The following is a 21,211-nucleotide window of genomic DNA, read 5'->3' as shown; positions in this document are numbered from 1 at the left end:
TCACTTCTCTAGACAAGCATATGAGCTGTATCTACGGAGTTCATCCCCTATCTTCTCCCAACACTATCCGGTTTAGAGGTACATCCCCTATCTTCCCCTAAACTGCGGAGTACATCCCCCATCTCCTCCTCTACACATAACGTATACAAACACATAGGTTCTATATACAATCACTCAATACATACAGTTAATGTATTCTATCAACCGTCAAATTCCATGACACATTCCGTTGATTAGTTTCAGTTTGCCTAATCATCATGCATTGTCTACAACAATCACGACTATCCTCCACTGATAGCCCAAAGCAATTATTTCTAAACAGAAAATAAATGCACAAATGGATATTCAATCAACATTTCATTCCCTCATTTCTCACAATTAATTATCCCAATTAATCAAACAATGTAATTAGGTCATTTTCCATAATTAACATTTCAATCCTTAGGTCCCATTTTCATCAATGATTCAACATTTATTCCCTTTCTCTATGCCAAACAAGCATCTAGGTTCATTATGAACAAAACCCCAACTTTTGTAAAATAACACAAAAGCCCCAAACTTTCACAAAATTACCAAACCAACCCCAACATCTCAAAATACTAAAATTTAAAGACAAAACCCATAGAGAGGAGTAGGATATCCCTACCTCGAAGTTTGAGCCAAAAATGAGATGAAGACTCGAAGATCAACGTGCTCCAAATCCAAACTTTTTCAGATTAAGTCGAAGCTCTCAACGCCCTCTATCTTTTTAACAAAGGCCCTAGGCTAGATTCACACTCTAGGGAGATCAAATCTTAGAGAGAGTGTAAGTGTAGAGAGAGAGAGTCTCGGATCTAGGTTTTGAAAGAAAAAGAATGTGAAAAAGTGATGTTCGAAAACGCTACTGTCCGCTGATATAAAACACGCTCGCTCGAGCGAAGCCTTTCTCGCTCGAGCGACCAGACACAGAAAACTCTCGCTCGAGCCAAGAAGTTCTCGCTCGAGCCAAAAACTCAGAAGTGCGCTCGAGTGAAAGAATGCTCGCTCGAGCTAACAACTCAAACCCTCAGGTTTGCAACCAGCACGCTCGAGCGACAGACTTCTCGCTCGAGCGAAGAACAAACCAGACCGCTCGAGCGAAGAAAGCTCGCTCGAGCCAAGAAATGCAACTCTCAGGTCCAGAACCAGACGCAATCGCTCGCTCGAGCGAAGCCACTCTGGCTCAACCCACCAGGCACGACTCAACTCTCGCTCGAGCGACCAACTCCTCGCTCGAGCGAAGGTCCAAAAATCTGGGCAGCAGCACTAGGCTCCCAAACACAACCAACCTGTAACAAACCTGCCAAACACATCCTATAACTCAATATACAAAGTAAAAAGATGCAAACAAGATAATAAACAACTACCAACATCCACGGACACATGTCCGGATCACTGTACAACAAGGGTAAACCCGGGATCGCTATATGTCAAGTTTCAAAGGATGCTTACTAACATCATTATAATACAAGTGATGACATCTCGACAACAAAACCCACGCGGTAAACCGTTAGTGGCAAACAAGACAAGACAAGGCAAGACAAGGGAGATATCTCAATTCAATGGTGCCGTTGCATTGTAGTCCCCGGACACTAAGGACTTGTGCTACAAGTGCTTATAGTCCCTTAGCACGTACGGACTTCCAAACTTTGTGCTACAAGTGCTTATAGTCCCTTAGCACGTACGGACTTCCAAACTTTGTGCTATAAGTGCTTATAGTCCCTTAGCACGTACGGACTTCCAAACTTTGTGCTACAAGTGCTTATAGTCCCTTAGCACGTACGGACTCCCAAGAATGTCATCAAAACAGGATATATATATTTTTCAATTAGGAATAACCATTCATGCTTACAAATACTTTCCAAAACAAGCAAAACAAGACTTTATCAAAGCATTATAACATAGCTTTATTAAAGATACCACTCACTTAGTTCTTCAAACGTCGGGGTCGAAGCAAGTCCAAACCCTACAAACACATGCAAAGTCTATTGAATGCACTTTCAAGCAAGTTCCACATGCATGCAGATGATCTCGGCATTCCCCAAGACTAAGTCAAATCAAAACAAACACAATTCTCTTATCTCGGAAAACATGCTGGGCGACTACCAGGTCTAGGCCGAGGTTCTATATCCCCTGGCCGAGGTGTGGCCTCGATGGTCACACTCAAAGGGATGAAGTCGGGAAAATCTGGGTTTCCCTTCCTTGAAGAATAATATGAACATGAATATGAGGAAGATGAATGCAAGGATCATGATTTGTTATTACAAAATCTGAGATTTCATGCTATGAGTTCAAAACATGGACCTGGGTACCCATATGCAAGGATCTAGTGAGAACAACCACAAAAAACACGAAACTTAATGCAAACTTTCAGATCGAACAAGACTTTTCTTTCATGAACACAAGAACACCATTTTCTCTTTCTAAACCAACTTTAAATCGATGCATGACATGCAAAACGGGTTCGATCATGCAACGCAGCTAGATGATCAATAAGAATGACAAGAGTAGGTCAAGAATCTAACCTCAATACGCGAATCTAATGGTTTGATCTCTAGGAATCAAGCTCGAAACTCACTCTCTCACTCTAAACTTTTTCTTCTTCTTCTCCTAGAGCTTCTCTCTCCTCACAAACAAAGACATAAAGCAAATGATACATTTCTAAGTCTGCTGGCTGACTTAACCCTCTACAGAGGCACGTGGCAGCAGCTGGTTGGTGCTACACAGAAAGGTGGCTGAGTGACAAGACAAAACCATGACAAAGTGTGTTAAACAAGCAAGACGGTATGGGCACTCTGGTGAGTAATGATCTCGGCTAATAGCAAGACATCGGCAAGTAGGGAACAATGACCTCGGCTAGGAAGGACAACACTTGACTAAGCTGTGCCACACCTTGGCCTAGATGTGCCACACCTCGGTCTAGGTCATACCTCTCCGGGACAAGATCACTCTGGTGCAAGGGTAACATCTCGGCCTAGATGACACACATCTCGGCCGATATCCCAGGACGAAGGTACAGGTCAACCAAAGTGGTTCCAGGGTGGTTCTAGGCTTAGGATGACCTCGGCTGTAAACAACCTAGGCTTGAGACGGCAAGGAAGGAACAAAGCATGCACATAACACTTAGGCAAAACAAGATAAGATTCATGAATGTAAACTTAATAAGACAAGGTTATGCAAGTGCACATGAACATGGCTACGACATGAATGTGGGTTATTACAATTGCCGACCAGTCTTTTTGGTCGTGGAATGTGCCATTTGCTGTCCAAACTTGTTTTTCGTGGAATGTATTGCCAACCAAACTTTTTGGTCTTGTTTTTGAGTTGGTGAGTTCATGAATGTGCCATTTGCTGTCCGAACCTATATAAGGCACTAGTGGACCCTTGTATACATTTTACACTCTCATTTCATCCTTCTTGAGCTACAAACGTGTGAGAAGGAGAGAGACCAAGAGTGAAAGTGAGTCAACAAGGGAGAAGAGGAGAATTGCTAGGAATTGTTAGAGAATTGAAGAGAGTTTAGAAGTTTAAGCCTCTACACTTGTGAATCCAAGGTATAAGGTAAGAATTCAAGCCTTTGGTCTTGTTTTTGAGTTGGTGAGTTCATGAATACAAGAGAATTAAGTTCAAATTGAGCTACAATGAAGGAGTATAGATCACACCATGCATGCATGTCCAATTTCATCACAATTTGAGTTTAATTTCAAGAAGTCTCTCAAGCATGTGTCCATCTTACCTTTGTTTTGAGAATTCATCAAGTTTCATGCCATTTTATCTTGCTTGATCATGTTTTGGAATGTTGAATTCATAAGAACTCATGCATGTTCTACATACATACAATTCAAGTTTGATTTTGAGCAAATGACATGCTTTTGGGCCTTGATTTCATGAAATGATCTTGAATTCTTAATGTTTTTAAAGTTTAGACTTGCTTTCTCAAGTTTTGGGGGCCAAGGGTTGATTTTAATGGTTTTGAATTTGAATTTTGAAGCTTGGAAGCAAATCTAAAAATTTCAAAATTCTACTCCTCCGCTCGAGAGACAAAACTTGTGCTCGAGCGACCACTCTATATTTTTGCACTTTCACTCGAGCGACCAAAATTGGCTTGAGTGGAAAGTTCATACTCCTAGAAGTTTACGAGTTTTGCAAACCGCTCGAGCGACAAGAGTTGCACTCGAGCGAGGACCTCAGTCTCACACTCGAGTGACCGTCAAGCGTGCGTCAAGCAAAAAAATCAAACAACTAGTACTTTTGCAAAGTTTACAGACTGCTCGAGCAAAGGAAGTTGTACTTGAGCGAGACCCCTATTTTCAGCAAAAATGACTAAGTGTTTTGAAACTCATTTTGGCATTCCATTGCATCCTAGGCATTCCTAGGCCACGAATAAGATATAATGATGAGGATAAGACGTAGAAACACACTAAGAACGAAGTGTGTGTTTCAAGTACTATCCAAGTGTGTGTTTCAATCTTTGTATCTATTATGTTTGTGTAGGTCACGTATCGTAAGCTATCTGATTTGTATGCTTTGTTTGTCTGCTTTCGAAGCTATCTGTGAATAATAACTTAGTAAAGCTATGTTCAACTTTATTTAATTTTTGTATGTTGAATAAGGATCTGTTTTATGAAATGATAAGTTCTGTACAATTAATGATTGTCCAATTCTGACAATGTATTCGTAACATCCTTAGCATTATATGATATCTATTAGCTGTTACCCGGTATCAGAGGTTCCATCATGGAACTTAATATGTCTGTTATCTGTTACCCGTACCGAAGGCTCAATTATGGAGCTCAGCATATCTGTTATTTGTTACCTGGATCTGAAGGTTTCTTTATGGAACTGGTCATACATAACCACCATCCATTATGTATCTGTCTGTATCTGTTTGTATCAGTTCTGTTAACGCTAATGGTTGTACCACGTATAATTAAACATGAACTCTGATTTCTACTTATGACTATGAATCTGTCTTTGATATGAACTCTGATTTCGAATCTAATATGAGACATCATTCAATTAAAACTCTTTACTCTGTTATTATTCACTAGGTCTCCGCTTACTAATTATATTATGTATGTAGGTGATCAGGCACGTGACCAGGCACAATGATGACCACCTGGAGCTTGTTTTGTCGGCCAACCCTTGTGTCTCTCGAGGAGGTTCTGAAAGTCATATGGTTGTGTTTTGTGAATGTATAAGACTTGTTTTCTTTTGGTATATGAACAAGTTTTCTATTTATCTGTACTTTAGGCTAAATCCCCATTTGACTTTATTTGTGTAAATGGGTGATGTCAGACTACCATATCTATGATGCCATATGTACATATATGAGTTTTTGAAAATTCTGTCCCATGTACGTCAACACAACTCAATGGACTATGAATGTTTTTATATATTTGCTTCTGCAGCCCCTTAATATGTGATAGACTGTACAAAGGCCTTTGGTAATCCAAGGATTACTAGTCGGTTACGACGCTAAACCTAAAGGGCGGGTTTGGGTCATGACATTATGTCATAGTTTGTCTTTATGTGGATGGCATGCTCATTATTGGAAGCAATAATGACATGATTAAATCCACAAAGAAAATGTTGAACAAAAAAATTGACATGAAAGATTTGAGAGTAACATATGTAATTCTAGGAATATAAATTACTAGAACATCTGAAGGATATGCTTTATCTCAATCTCACTATGTTGAGAAGATTCTGGAGAAATTTGGAAAGCATGACGACCGTCTTACTACAACACCTGTTGACATTAGTCTCCGTTTGTCTAAAAATACAGGTATAGGCATATCACAATTAGAGTACTCTCGAATAATCAGAAGCTTGATGTACTTAATGAATTGCACTAAGACGGATATAGCCTATGCTGTAAGCAAATTAAGTAGGCACACAAGTAATCCAGGGTCAGATTACTGGCAAGCGATAATTAGGGTGCTTGGGTATCTAAGATATACCCAGAATTATAGCTTACATTATACTAAATATCCAGCAGGACTTGAGAGGTACAGCGATGCAAATTGGATATCGGATACTAAAGACTCAAAATTCACTAGTGGATACGTCTTTACCCTGGGAGGTGTTGCAGTCTCTTGGAAATCCTCTAAGCAGACATGCATAGCAAGATCGACAATAGAATCTGAGTTTATCGCATTAGATAAACAGGAGAAGAAGAAGAATGATTTCATAATTTCTTAGAAGACATTCCAATGTAGCCTAAACTGTGCCAACTATATGCATTCACTGTGATAGTGAATCAGCAATAAGACAGGCACAAAATCATATCACTACAAGAAATTGCACTTTTGGCGACAAAAAATTTAGTGGGCAAAAATCCATTTTTAATCAGCAAAAGTTATCCGCGACTACTTTTTTTGGTCGCCATTTTGGTCGTCAATTGAGGGTCGACAAAAGTAATTAGCTGCTAAAACTTTTGTTAGTCAGGAAAAAGTTGGATTTGCCAACTAAAAGTTTGGTCACTAAATATATCATTACTACGACTAATCCATTTAGAATGTAAAACACTTTGGTCGCGAAAAGTTATGTTTCCCCGACCAAAATGTTTGGTCGCCAATTGTCACATTCCACGACCAAAAAGTTTGGTCACCAATTATCACATTCCACGACTAAAAAGTTTGGTCGCCAATTATCACATTCCACGACAAAAAAATTTGGTCACTAATTGTCACATTCCACGACCAAACATGGTAGTCGCCAAAATGAATGTTTGCTCAACTAAAACTTTAGTCGCCAATAGACCTATTAACTACGAAATCCTTTGGTTGCCAATATTAATAATTTTAATGACTAATTATTTAGTCGCCAAATGTACCCTCTCGCCTATCTTATTTAGTCGGCGAAAGTCTTACTTATCTTTCCCGACTAGTATTTGGTCTCCAAATAGGGAAATACAGAACCAAAATTTTGTCGCCAACATCCAACAAAATAAACATGTAATTCATAACAATCTATCCAATCCATTCAGTAGAATCTGTAATTTGCAATTATCATTCAAACCAACAATTCAACTGAATCATGAACATTCAACAAAATATATAAATCATCTAATCTTGAACCTATTTAATGAAAGTCAGCAATTATTGTAAGTTTTCATCCACAAGTTATTCCAAACTACATATTCCTCCAATTAAAATTCTGCTTGTAATATATATAATCATCCAATTCACATCCATCTATAATAAGAATTTAAAACATAACAAGTACTTGTTATTATGTTTTAAATTTTCATCCATGCGCATCTTTCAAAAAATATAACTAGTAGTCTACCAAAATATTTACCATACACATCCATCCAAAAATATAACTACTAGTCTATCCAAAAATATAACTACTAGTCTACCCAAATCTTTTCCATACACATCTACACAAAATTATATAATCCTTCCAAAAATGCTTATAGTGCCAATTAGTCTTGTACAATTTAGCTTCGTACACGAGTGCATCCATCTATATCAAACAAAAGCAGAAATCATGTGAGTTACTTTTTTTTATGTGAATATTTGCACATCACTTTATTGTAAAATTTGACAAAAAATGAAAAATGTCCATGGGAAATAAAGGTAACATGAACAAATTATATGACTGTCAATACCATTTTGTAAATAGAACAACAGCATTCATATGTATATATCCAATAAACATTACAATTCTAACTATTGGTCCACAATTTGCCAATATTGACCTGTGCTTCAACAATGGAAACTAAGTTATAATATGCTTTATAATTCTGAATTCAAAATGCTTTGGTTGAACTTTTACTTGGGTGAGGGTAAGTGTGAGAGGGGAGTGGAAGATATAAGGTTGGAAGTATCACATTTGTTGGTCTAAATATGTAACCATGCGTCCAATCGATGAGTCACTTGCTCTCACAAGTTTGTTTAATGTAGGCCTAGGTGACCGTTATGATATGGGGGCTGGTTCAACACTGTTTTCAATTGTTGCCCCCAAACGGCTCGTTTTTGCTTTTATTTTATCACATTTTTTGGTCTACATATCTAACCGTGCATTCTATCAATGCGCTGTTTGCTATCACAAGTTTGTTTAATCTAGGTTGAGGTGGCCGTTATGATATCGGGACTATTTCAAGGTTGTTTGCAATTTTTGCCCCCAAACGACCCTTTTTTGCCTTTTTTATCACATTTTTGTCTAAAAATCCAACTGTGCGTCCTATCGACATGCCGCTTGCTCGCACAAGTTTGTTTAATCTAGGCCAAGGTGACCGTTATAATATGGGGGCTGATTCGAGGTTGTTTCCAATTGCTGCCCCCAAACATCCCGTTTTTGCCTTTCTTATCACTTGTTTATCACTTTTTTTTATATCTGATACGGGGCCTGTTTTGAGGCTGTTTCAAACTTGATAGTTAAAGAAAATGGTATGCTAAAAAAGGCAAACACGGAAACTAAGTTTCATGAAAAATTCCACAAATTAACTTTACCCGAGGAAAAGACAACATAATTTAGATTCCAAAACTTACTCAGAGGTCCAAAGATGACCCAAAATAACAACAATCAACTACAAGATCATTTGTAAATCTAGTTAAGTAATTAAATATAAGGATATAGAAAACCTTGACATAAAACCAATAAAACAAAGAAATAACGAGCAATCAAAGTAAACAAAGACTAATTGGAGATAACTTCTCAAGAAGAAGGCATCCTTGGAGTGTTTTAACACATTATTTCAACTAAAATAGATTAATGTGAGGTACTTCTCAAACAATAAAAATTAAAAAAAAAAACAATTGGATTACTAAGGTGTGACCTTAAACGATTTCTTATCAAAAATTTTGGATGGTTTGACTTTGTAATTTGGAAAGCATTATGTGGCAGGGCACGGTTTGTGTCACCAATCATAGACAGTGCTTCACACAACACAACTTACAAAAAACTCCTTCAAGTTCTTTTTTTTTTTTTTTTTTTTACCATCAACATAAAGTTTCATTATAAATCAGAAAAATGAAAGAGGACAAGAAGTCTTCATACAAAGAAGGAGAGAGAACAAAACAATTACACAGAGAAAACTCTTAGCACTAGCAAACCATTTTCTTTAACTATCAAGTTTGAAGTTTATATATAGAGGCTTAGAAAACTTGAACAAAGACACAATTAATACAGACTTTGTATTAAAACAGTTGGATTTGGGTGAGGAAATAAACTAGACCAGCCCCTAGAATAAGGTAATTTTGACAAACTTTTTATGAGGTGTGATGCTAAAAAGGAACCTTAGGTAAAAGTAACCAAGTTCACCAATGGGATGAGAGGAAAACACAACGGAGGAAGCTTACTGTAACACTTTAGACATAGAAAACCAATTGGTCCAGTAGCTTTGGTTACCAGCAGGGGTAGCATTACCCCCAAACAGCCCGTTCTTGTCTTTTTTATCACATTTTTTGGTCTAAATATCCAACCGTGCATCCTATCAACGTGCCACTTGCTGTCACAAGTTTCTTTAATGTAAGCCGAGGTGACCGTTATGATATGGGGGCTAATTCGAGGTTGTTTCCAATTGTTGGCCCCAAACGGCCCGTTTTCTTGTTTTTTTCACATTTTTTGGTATACATATCTAACTGTGCGTCCTATCACTGCTTGCTATCACAAGTTTGTTTAATTTAGACTGAGGTGATCGTTATGATATCGGGGTTGTTTCGAGGCTGAAATTGAAATTGACTAGTGTGCATAATATACATAATATACACTGAAATTGACCAATTTGTTTTATTTTCATAGACCAGTGTGTAGAATATACACCAAAATTGATAACACCAATTTTTTTAATGTAGGTCGAGGTGATCATTATGATATAGAGGCTGTTTTGGTGCTATTTCCAATTTTTTCCCCCTAATGGGTTGTTTTGTTAGGAATTGACCATTCCTAACCAAGATCAGTGAGACACGAAATAACAAACAAAGAAGAAAAACGAATCAAACAAATCACACATACAAGAACACTAGGATTTACGTGATTCACCCCAGAATAGGATTGCATCCACAGCTGCTGCGGTTTTCACTATGATCAGAAAAATACAACTTTCTCTTAACCTAAAAGAGGCGCCCCCTCATCGATTTATAAGTATAGAATTAGGGTTACACGGAAGCACATGAATATTACGAAAGTACCCCCAAACCTCTCATTAGACCCAGTGTTTTTGAGTGAACAGTAGGGTTGAGTGAACAGTATTTATCAAGGTCCACCAACCCAACAATCTCCCACTTGGAACCTGATAACACAAGCTCTCCATCATCTTCATCACATAGAGGAATGCCGCAACAACTCGATCTTCCTTCCTTAATCTTGAAAGCCAACTGAAGTTGCATGGTGACTGTCTTGGTCAACATATCTGCTGGATTCTTACTACCTTGGATCTTCTCAAGAGATAAGACTCCATTATGTACAAGTGAATGAATAAAATGGTATTGCAATTGAATGTGTTTCATCCTAGAATGAAAAACTGAATTCTTTGCAAGATGAATAGCACTTTGACTGTCACTATGCAAAATACTCATCTCTTGCGTCTTACCCAACTCTGCTCGAAAATTTGTAACCAAGTCATCTCCTTCCCAACTTCAGTAATAGAAACATACTCAACCTCTATTGTAGAAAGGGCCACAATCTTATGTAACTGTGAAATCCAACTCACTGCTGTACCACCTAATGTATAAGCATAATCAGTAGTACTCTTTCTGTTATTCATATCACCAGCCAAGTCTGTATCAAAATAACCATGTAACCTGATGTCGGTTCGTCTCAAACAAAGTGCCATGTCTGTAGTACCACACAAGTATCTAAGGATCCACTTCACTGCCTCCCAATGCTGCTTGCCTGGATTACTCATGTACCTACTAACCACTCCCACTGCATGCGCAATGTCTGGTCTAGTACAAACCATAGCATACATTATGCTACCGATAGCTGAAGCATATGAAACACGTTCCATGTAAGCTTGCTCTTCTTCAATCTTCGGAGACTGCTCTTTGGTAAGTCTGAAAGTGGCTAGCCAATGGAGTGCTCACTGGTTTTACACTATCCATGTTAAACCTCTTGAGAACTTTCTTGACATACTCAGCTTGTGGCAACATCAAAGTACCATTTGCCTTGTCCCTGTGAATCCTCATACCAAGGATTTTGTTTGCAACTCCAAGATCTTTCATCTCAAATTGGTCGGACAAAAGTTTCTTCAATCTTTTTATCTCTTCAATATTAGATCCTGCGATAAGCATATCATCAACATATAGGAGCAAAATAATATAACTTTTGTCAAACCTCTTGAAATAACAACAATGATCTGCTTGACATCTTGTAAAACCGCTGCTACACATAAACCCATCAAACTTTTTGTAACACTGCCTTGGGGCCTGTTTCAAACCATACAAGCTTTTTCGAAGTTTGCATGCAAACTCCTCTTTACCACGTGCCAAGAAACCTTGTGGTTGCTTCATGTAAATTTCCTCCTCCAAATCTGTAAAACCCAAGTTTTGAACATTATTATTTTTGGATAGATTGGTAATTACATTAATTTATATGGGTCACTTAGTAATATCAAGGATTTAATTATGAGATGGCATTATTATTTCAATAACAAAGGTGGGTAATTTTGTAATTTTGGAAAAGAAAAGAATATTAGGTTAAGTAGCCATCATGCTGTGGCTTTGTCTGGGAGAAGAAAACAAAAAAAAAAAAAAAAAAAACAGAGGGCTTGGGAGGAAGGCTGCACAGGGTTTGAAAAGTGGAAGAAGAAAAAAAAAAAAAAACAAAACAAAACAAAACAAACCAAAGTGAAGGAGGAGGATTTATAGAGTGGTGATTTTTCTTTATTCATCACTTAGGTATGACTTATTTTATTGTATTCTTATCTATGATTTTGGTGTTAATATATCAATAGATGAATTTATGGGCATATATGATTGAATAAATATATTGATGTAGTCTATGTTGGGGGTCTCGATTTTTGCTCAATTTTAGAGTGTATTTTGCATCCCGATTGGGTGGTTCATATTTTGAGATTAATATGTGATAGGTTAAGTTTAATGGTGGTGTGTTTGTGGGATACAAGTTTGGCTACAAGCAATTACAAATTTATACATGTATATGAACAACAATAGAATAATATAGGTTGAGAATTCCGAAGCCATGATGGCTTTGTTTTGATGCTAAATTGTGGGGGTCCCTAATAAACAATTGGATTAATTTATTCTATGGTTGCTATAAGAAGAGAAGGATGGGTGCAAATAATAATTGTTTATGTGGTATAATATTTTATTAGGTTCGTGAGATTGAGGTGGATCTTGGTAATTTGAGATTAGCTTAGGAAATATTATTTTAGCTATTTGAGGTAAGTAACCCTCTATCACTGTTGGTTTATTTTTATTCTTATCGAACAGTTTAAAATCATAAATATTTATTCATAACTTTCCTGTTCTCTTAAAATAAAATATGGGTCAAGTATAAAACAACATCGAATATTATTATGAAAATTATTTGAATATTTGGTGAAACTATTCTGAAAATTGTACTAAACGTTTATTCTGAAAATATCGAATGTTTTATTTAAAAGTTGTGTATTGTTTGAATTTTGAACATCACTCTAGTCTGACTATGATTTGGACCCTAGCCAATGGGGGTTATTTATTGGCACAAAAACTAGTTTCTTTTGGGGCTTTACCACGACCTATGTGTGGTTCTGGGCCTTGTCACGGGCTAAGTGACCATAGTCATTAAGACTTGGGTTTTGTGAATCAAATCATTGAACCATCTGAATATCGAACCATCGATTTGAACAATGAATTACTTTGAATTATCTTGTTGGCTTTTCATTTAAAATGTATTGTACATTGTTTATTTTTAGCTATGAAACCATCTTACAAATACTTATTCATTTATTGAACTATAGAAAAATTTATATTTACTGGTTATCGATTTATTTATTTATTTATTTATTTATACTTGATCCAGCTGGCAGTGATGGTAGGTTATTTACTGGGCTATCTAGCTTACCCTTATTTTATTTTTTTCAGATTCTGCAGAGTAGAGCTGCGCGGGATTTTTTTTACATGTGGGAGTGCCAAGAGTAGGACCATGATTTAAGTACTTGGATTATTGTTTTGTTAGTGGATTAAATTAGTGGACTTGGTGGACATTTTCATATAAGAACTATTTATTTTTATGGATTTTGGCATTATGACAATTAAGGATTTAATTTGTGTATTTTACATTGTGGGTTATGTGATTGGATTCTTAGCCTTGCATGCTCACTTATATGAGTGTGCGGCGTTGTCACGGAGCTTGGGGAGTGACAATTTTGTGGTATCAGAGCTAGGTTATAATTTTAAAGGCTGGTATAGAATAGTGGTGAGATTGGGTAGATGTAGGATTGGGAACGCTTATAATTTGATATAATGTTATTTTATTTACATGTTATAGGGACTTGAGAATAGAATAAGATGAGATTTTATTATTGATGCATTTAGGTTGCAATGGAACACGATGAGACATTGGCAAATATGGCTAGAAATACACACCAGGGTCAAACGAATCGACGGACTAGTAATAGCAATCAGCGAGGGAATGTGACTAATAATGGTAGTGGTTCTCGAGCAGTCGGAGGGAATCAAGGGCAAGAGTTGGGACAACAAGAACAAGCTGCAATCCCCAATCCAGTTGGAATGGTTCAAGTGCTTGAGACTTTGGCCGGGGTGGTGCAACAACAAACCACCATAGAGAATAACTTGACTAGACTTATGGAGCGACAACAACGGATGCAGCCAGGTGTTGGGCCACAACCGAGGCCACGTTGTAACATTACTGAGTTTAAGAAGATAGCCATAGCATTTGACGGAGCCACAGACCCTTTGGAGGCTGAAAAATGGTTGACAGAAATGGAAAAGTTGTTTCCTGTTTTTGAGTGTACGGATGATCAGAAGGTGACCTATGCTACGTTTATGCTACAAGGGATAGCTAACGATTGGTGGCAGATGAAGAAGCGCATACATGAGCATGATGCCAACCCCTATACATGGGAAAGGTTTAAGAATGCATTCAATGAGAAATACTTCCCTAGGAGTGTTCGTCTACAAAAACAGAGGGAATTTTTGAAGTTAGAGCAAGGGAATAAGACGGTTGTAGAATATGAAGCCGAGTTTACGAAGTTGTCTAAATTTGCATCAGCATTTGAAGCAGACAAGGATAGCAAAGCACGAAAGTTCGAATGTGGGCTAAGAACGAACATTATGCAACAGGTGGTTCCTTTCAAGTTACCTACTTTTGGAGCAGTGTTGAAAAAGGCTTTGTTGGTTGAGAGTGGCCTCACTAGAGCCCAAGAAGAGAAAGAAGAGAAGTATAAGAAGAGGCATAGTTCTTCCAACTTCCAAAATAACAGTTTGAAGGGCAATGCTAAGAGACAAAACACTTCTTCGGTTGGAAGTTGGGAAAGTCGAACTGGAGGTGGTAGTGTTGACAAGCAGAACGATCGGGTACAGTGCACTAGGTGTAATGGATTCCATCGGGATAATGAGTGTCGTTGGAATACTGGGGCTTGTTTCTCTTGCGGGCAACAGGGGCATAGGATAGCTGATTGCCCTAACCGGAAGGGGCATGAGATTGAACAGAAAACATGGACAAATAAAGGAGCATCAACAGGCAAAGGGTCTTCAGGAAGTCAAAAGAAAAATGGAGGTCATAAGCCAAAGACTTAGGGTCGAGTGTACGCACTCACGCAACAAGATGTTCAGACTTTCAACACGGTGGTGTCAGGTACTGTTTTAGTGTCTTCTGTTTATGCACATGTGTTATTTGATTCTAGCACTACAAATTCATTTGTGTCTATGGGATTTGTTAAGAAACATGGATGTAAATGTGTCTCTAGAGAGATTGACTTATGTGTTGAAACCCCGATAGGAGGGGTTATGGTTGCTAACTTAATTTGCAAATCTCGTGTGGTTAGTATAGATGACAGGAAATTGCTTGTAGACTTAACTGTTTTAGATATGCGGGATTTTGACATAATTCTTGGAATGGATTGGTTGGCAACCAATTATGCTTCTGTTGATTGTCGAGGCAAAATGGTAGTATTTCAGATTCCTAATCAACCAGAATTTTGTTTTGTGGGTAATGGAGTTAACACTCCTCTTCTGGTAATCTCAGCTTTGCAAGCTAGACGGTTGTTAAGGAATGGTTGCGAGGGCTATTTAGCTTCTGTGAGAGATACCCGTGAGACTGAATTGAAGTTAGAGGATATTCTAGTTGTGAAGGAATTTCCCGATGTTTTTCTTGGAGAGTTACCGGGGTTGCCACTAGATAGAGAGATTGAGTTTGCCATTGAATTGATACCCGGCACGGGTCCTATCTCCAAGGCTCCGTATCGGATGGCCCCAGCAGAGTTGAAAGAGTTGAAGGAACAGTTACAAGAGTTACTAGATAAGGGCTTTATTAGGCCTAGTGTTTCTCCTTGGGGTGCGCCCGTTTTATTTGTGAAAAAGAAGGATGGTAGTTTTCGCCTTTGCATTGATTATCGAGAGTTGAACAAGGTGACAATCCGAAATAAATATCCTTTGCCTAGGATAGATGACCTATTTGATCAGTTGCAAGGAGCACAAGTCTTTTCTAAGATTGACCTTCGTTCTGGCTATCATCAGTTGAAGGTTAAGGCGGAAGATATACCTAAGACAGCCTTCCGAACTATGTATGGGCATTATGAATTTTTAGTGATGCCGTTTGGGTTGACCAATGCACCTGCAGCTTTTATGGATTTAATGAACAGAGTATTTAAACCCTTCTTAGATCAGTTTGTGGTAGTTTTTATTGATGACATTCTTGTGTACTCGAAGAGTAAAGAGTAGCACGAAGAACATCTGAGAATAGTGTTGCAGATATTAAGGGAGAATAAATTATTTGCTAAATTAAAGAAGTGTGAATTTTGGCTGGAGAGTGTATCATTTTTGGGTCATGTGATGTCTAGAGATGGGGTGTCTGTTGACCCCAAGAAAGTGGAGGCGGTGGTAGAGTGGAATAGGCCTACTAGTGTCACTGAAATTCGTAGCTTCTTGGGTTTAGCAGGTTATTATAAAAGGTTTGTTAAGGGATTTTCCCGAATTTCTATGCCTTTCACTCGTTTAACACAAAAAGAGATTAAATTTGAATGGTCTGATGATTGTGAGAAGAGTTTCCAGGATCTAAAGAGTCGATTGGTGTCTGCTCCAGTACTTGTAGTTCCGTCCGGAGATGAAGGTTTTACCATCTATAGTGATGCATCGAAGATGGGCTTGGGTTGTGTCCTGATGCAGAATGATAAGGTAGTGGCATATGCGTCTAGGCAGTTGAAGCCATAAGAGCAAAATTATCCTACGCATGATTTGGAGTTGGCTGCCGTGGTGTTTGCATTGAAAATCTAGAGGCACTACTTGTATGAGGTGAAATGTGAGATATTCACTGAGCATAAAAGTTTGAAGTATATTTTTACTCAAAAAGAATTGAATATGAGGCAAAGGCGATGGTTGGAGCTATTAAAGGACTATGATTTGACTATCAATTATCATCCAAGAAAAGCCAATGCAGTGGCGGATGCCTTGAGTAGAAAGACCTCGAGTAATTTGGCTACCTTAATCACTGACCAAAAGAATATCTTGGAGGACTTACAGAGGTTGAATATTGAGATTAGATGGCATAGCCATGGAGTGCAGTTGGCAAACCTTAGAGTTCAACCCACATTGATTGATAGAATTAAAGATGCTCAGGGAAGAGATCCTCAGTTGCAAAAACTTAAGGCTGAAATGGAAATAGGGCTACAGATGGAATTTTGTATGCATAAAGATGGAACCTTGAGATTTGGAGAGAGGTTGTGTGTGCCTAATGATTTAGAGCTCAAGAGAGAAATCCTGAGAGAAGCTCACAGTTCAGGATATACTGTACATCCAGGGAGCACTAAAATGTATAAAGACTTGAAGAGGAACTTTTGGTGGAATAATATGAAGAGGGAAATTGCTCAGTATGTTGCTCAATGTTTGGTATGTCAACAAGTGAAAGTTGAACATCAGAGACCTGTAGGTAAGTTACAACCTCTTCCTATTCCCGAGTGGAAGTGGGAACATATTACCATGGATTTTGTGACAGGGTTGCCTAGGACCCAAGGTGGTAACAATGCTATTTGGGTTATCATTGATCGATTGACCAAATCCACTCACTTTCTAGCTTTTAAGGTAGGGTTCTCCTTAGAGAAGTTTGCAAAATTGTATATCAAGGAGACTGTGAAGTTGCATGGTATTTCGGTGACCATAGTGTCTGATAGATATAGCAGATTTGTATCTATGTTTTGGAGGAGTTTGCATACAGCTTTGGGCACTAGTTTGAATTTTAGCACTGCCTTTCATCCTCAAACTGATGGACAGTCAGAGAGAACTATTCAAACCTTGGAAGACATGTTGAGGGCTTGTGTTATCGATCTTGGAGGTTCTTGGGATGAGCATTTGGCCTTAGTGGAATTCTCTTATAATAACAGTTATCATGCGAGTATTCAGATGGTACCATATGAGGCTTTATATGGACGAAAGTGTAGATCACCTATTTGTTGGGATGATGAGGGTGAAAAGAAGTTGTTAGGGCCTGAGATTGTGCAACAAACAGTGAACAAGATCAATCTTATTAGAGAGCGACTTCGCACGGCACAGAGTAGACAGAAAAGTTATGCAGATAACAGGAGACGTGATTTGGTGTTTGGGATTGGAGACCATGTATTCCTTAAGGTGTCTCCTATGAAAGGAGTAATGAGGTTTGGTGTTCGTAGTAAATTGAGTCTTAGATTTGTTGGGCCATTTGAGGTTTTAGATCGAATTGGTGAGGTAGCTTACAAACTTGCCCTACCACCTTCACTAGTTGGAGTTCATAATGTTTTTCATGTCTCAATGTTAAGGAAGTATATACCGGATCCTAGTCATGTGATTGATCATGCACCATTGCAGTTTAAGGAGGATTTGACATATAAGGAACACCCTATACGAATTGTTGATAGGAAGGAACAGGTTTTGAGGTGTCGAGTCATCCACTATGTTAAGATTCAATGGAGTAATCACTCAGAAAGAGAAGCAACTTGGGAACTTGAGGATGAAATGAAACAAAAGTATCCACAACTTTTTGAGACTTCAGGTATGTCAAATTTCGAGGACGAAATTTCTTTTAAGGAGGGAAGGATGTAAAACCCAAGTTTTGAACATTATTGTTTTTGGATAGATTGGTAATTACATTAATTTATATGGGTCACTTAGTAATATCAAGGATTTAATTATGAGATGGCATTATTATTTCAATAACATAGGTGGGTAATTTTGTAATTTTGGAAAAGAAAAGAATATTAGGTTAAGTAGCCATCATGCCGTGGCTTTGTCTGGGAGAAGAAAACAAAAAAAAAAAAAAAACAGAGGGCTTGGGAGGAAGGCTGGACAGGGTTTGAAAAGTGGAAAAAAAAAAAAAAAACCAAAGTGAAGAAGGAGGATTTATAGAGTGGTGATTTTTTTTTATTCATCACTTAGGTAAGATTTATTTTATTGTATTCTTATCTATGATTTTGGTGTTAATATATCAATAGATGAATTTATGGGCATATATGATTAAATAAATATATTGATGTAGTCTATGTTGGGGGTCTCGATTTTTGCTCAATTTTAGAGTGTATTTTGCATCCCGGTTGGGTGGTTCATATTTTGAGATTAATATGTGATAGGTTAAGTTTAATGGTGGTGTGTTTGTGGAATACAAGTTTGGCTACAAGCAATTACAAATTTATACATGTATATGAACAACAATAGAATAATATAGGTTGAGAATTCCGAAGCCGTGATGGCTTTGTTTTGATGCTAAATTGTGGGGGTCCCTAATAAACAATTGGATTAATTTATTCTATGGTTGCTATAAGAAGAGAAGGATGGGTGCAAATAATAATTGTTTATGTGGTATAATATTTTATTAGGTTCGTGAGATTGAGGTGGATCTTGGTAATTTGAGATTAACTTGGGAAATATTATTTTAGCTATTTGAGGTAAGTAACCCTTTATCACTGTTGGTTTATTTTTATTCCTATCGAACCGTTTAAAATCATAAATATTTATTCATAGCTTTCCTGTTCTCTTAAAATAAAATATGGGTCAAGTATAAAACAACATCGAATATTATTATGAAAATTATTTGAATATTTGGTGAAACTATTCTAAAAATTGTACTAAACGTTTATTCTGAAAATATCGAATGTTTTATTTAAAAGTTGTGTATTGTTTGAATTTTGAACATCACTCTAGTCTGACTACGATTTGAACCCTAGCCAATAGGGTTATTTATTGGCACAGAAACTAGTTTCTTTTGGGGCTTTACCACCAGCCTATGTGTGGTTCTAGGCCTTGTCACGGGCTAAGTGACCGTAGTCATTAAGACTTGGGTTTTGTGAATCAAATCATTGAACCATCTGAATATCGAATCATCGATATGAACAATGAATTACTTTGAATTATCTTGTTGGCTTTTCATTTAAAATGTACTGTACATTGTTTATTTTTAGCTATGAAACCATCTTACAAATACTTGTTCATTTATTGAACTGTAGAAAAATTTATATTTATTGATTATCGATTTATTTATTTATTTATTAATACTTGATCCAGCTGGCAGTGATGGTTGGTTATTTACTGGGCTATCTAGCTTACCCTCTTTTTTTTTCAGATTCTGCATAGTAGAGCTGAGCGGGATTTTTTTTACATGTGGGAGTGCCGAGAGTAGGACCATGATTTAAGTACTTGGATTATTGTTTTGTTAGTGGATTAAATTAGTGGACTTGGTGGACGTTTTTGTTAGGTTTTATTTCTTGGCAATCCCGTTTGACAAAACTCCTTTCAGTTGTATTTATTTTCGCACTTTTATTTCAGTGAGGCTATGAGTGTTTAGATGCGAATCCAACCCGAATTGTGCCTTTCAGAGAAGTCTGTGACGCTAATACTTTCAAGATGCCTGTCCGCTCGAGCGGACATTACCCCGCTCGAGCGGAGAATTCCTGGTTCCAGCAGTTTTGGTCGCCTGTAAAAATACTGAGATGTGTAATTTCACGCTCGAGCGGGTTCTCTAGCGCTCGAGCGGACCTCTGTTATATCACGTGCATATTTTGCTGAAGCCGCTCGAGCGGGCTGTTGGGCGCTCGAGCGGAGATCGCGGGACAGATTCTATAAATTCGCGTGTTGGGTCAGATTTTAGGATAACTACTCCAGATCTTCTTTTTGGGTTCTAGGGTTTATATCTGGGGATACTTTATGAGTTTTCTTTGATGTTTTATTGAGTATTCAACTCATGTTTTAAAGAGTATACATCAAAGTTTTTGTTTGTTCTACAAAAGAGAGAGTTGTTCTTCGGTGGATTCTGAAGAATTCAAGCCTGAAGCTTTGGTGGATTCCGAGGTGGCTCATTGTAAAGACAATTCCGAGGTGAAAGACGGGTTGGAAGAGGCACATAGAGGTTGGTTCAATTAGGCGTGGATTCGCTAGGTAATTGAGAGTATACCTGTGTAATTCCTTTAAATCTTCTTAGTGGATTGTTTTGTGGCTGTTGCCCGTGGTTTTTTAATCACAGTCGGAGGTGTCCAATTGTGATTTTTTTCCACGTTAAAATCGTTGTGTTGATTTGTCTTGATTGTTTGATTGGGATTATTATATACTGCTTAAAATTGTTACATAATCACAAATCAATATCTAAGGGATTTCTAGATTTTTCAATTGGTATCAGAACAGGTCGTTCTATTTTTTTTTTAAAAAAAAAATTCTTTTAGAACGAGATCTTGTTTGATTTGTGATAATGGATGCAATTCGTGAAGGAAATTCTATGGTTTAACCACCCTTACTTGACGGATCCAATTATTCTTTTTGGAAAGCTCGGATGAGATCTTTTTTAAAATCTGTTGATGAAAAAGTTTAGCAATCCGTCATGAATGGGTGGACCGAATCAACAATTACCGTTGATGGAGTTACAATGAATGGGTGGACCGAACCAACAATTACCGTTGATGGAGTTACAATGAATGGGTGGACCGAACCAACAATTACTGTTGATGGAGTTACAATCCCCAAACCAATTGATAAGTGGGACACAATTGATTACCAAAATAGTAGCTGGAATAGTAAAGCCATCAATTCTCTCTTTTGCACTGTCA

General features: G+C 37.6%; 2 protein-coding genes and 1 pseudogene across 2 annotated transcripts in view; 1 reads left to right on the top strand and 2 right to left on the bottom strand.

Moving 5' to 3' along the window:
* The window catches only part of LOC145823047 (uncharacterized), a 247,351-nt pseudogene that overhangs the window by 63,612 nt on the left and 162,528 nt on the right, over positions 1 to 21,211 (bottom strand).
* LOC114296846 (V-type proton ATPase catalytic subunit A-like) overlaps positions 9,978 to 21,211 on the bottom strand; it is a 31,950-nt gene continuing 20,716 nt past the window's right edge. The window contains exon 7 of the transcript XR_014365136.1: positions 9,978 to 11,500. The gene's annotated coding sequence lies outside the window, so the exon portion shown is untranslated. The remainder of the gene's footprint in view (positions 11,501 to 21,211) is intronic.
* Positions 16,512 to 18,224, top strand: LOC145820830 (uncharacterized). Its single transcript, XM_082917371.1, has 2 exons — positions 16,512 to 16,940; positions 17,550 to 18,224. The coding sequence occupies exons 1-2, from the start codon at positions 16,512 to 16,514 to the stop codon at positions 18,222 to 18,224; spliced, it is 1,104 nt and encodes a 367-aa protein (XP_082773497.1).

The sequence above is a fragment of the Camellia sinensis genome, chromosome 3 (genome assembly GCF_055761805.1).
Source record: "Camellia sinensis isolate YWXY chromosome 3, ASM5576180v1, whole genome shotgun sequence".
Lineage (NCBI taxonomy): Eukaryota > Viridiplantae > Streptophyta > Magnoliopsida > Ericales > Theaceae > Camellia > Camellia sinensis.
The sequence above is the reverse complement of the archived record's forward strand: the minus strand, read 5'-3'. Positions and strand labels throughout refer to the sequence as shown.

Excerpts from the sequence above, each read along its gene's own strand:
- LOC145820830 (XM_082917371.1), top strand. The coding sequence starts at position 16,512 with ATGAGGCAAAGGCGATGGTTGGAGCTATTAAAGGACTATGATTTGACT. Across the intron at positions 16,941-17,549 it reads CTCACAGTTCAGGATATACT|ATGGTACCATATGAGGCTTT; the intron begins GTACATCCAGGG and ends GCGAGTATTCAG.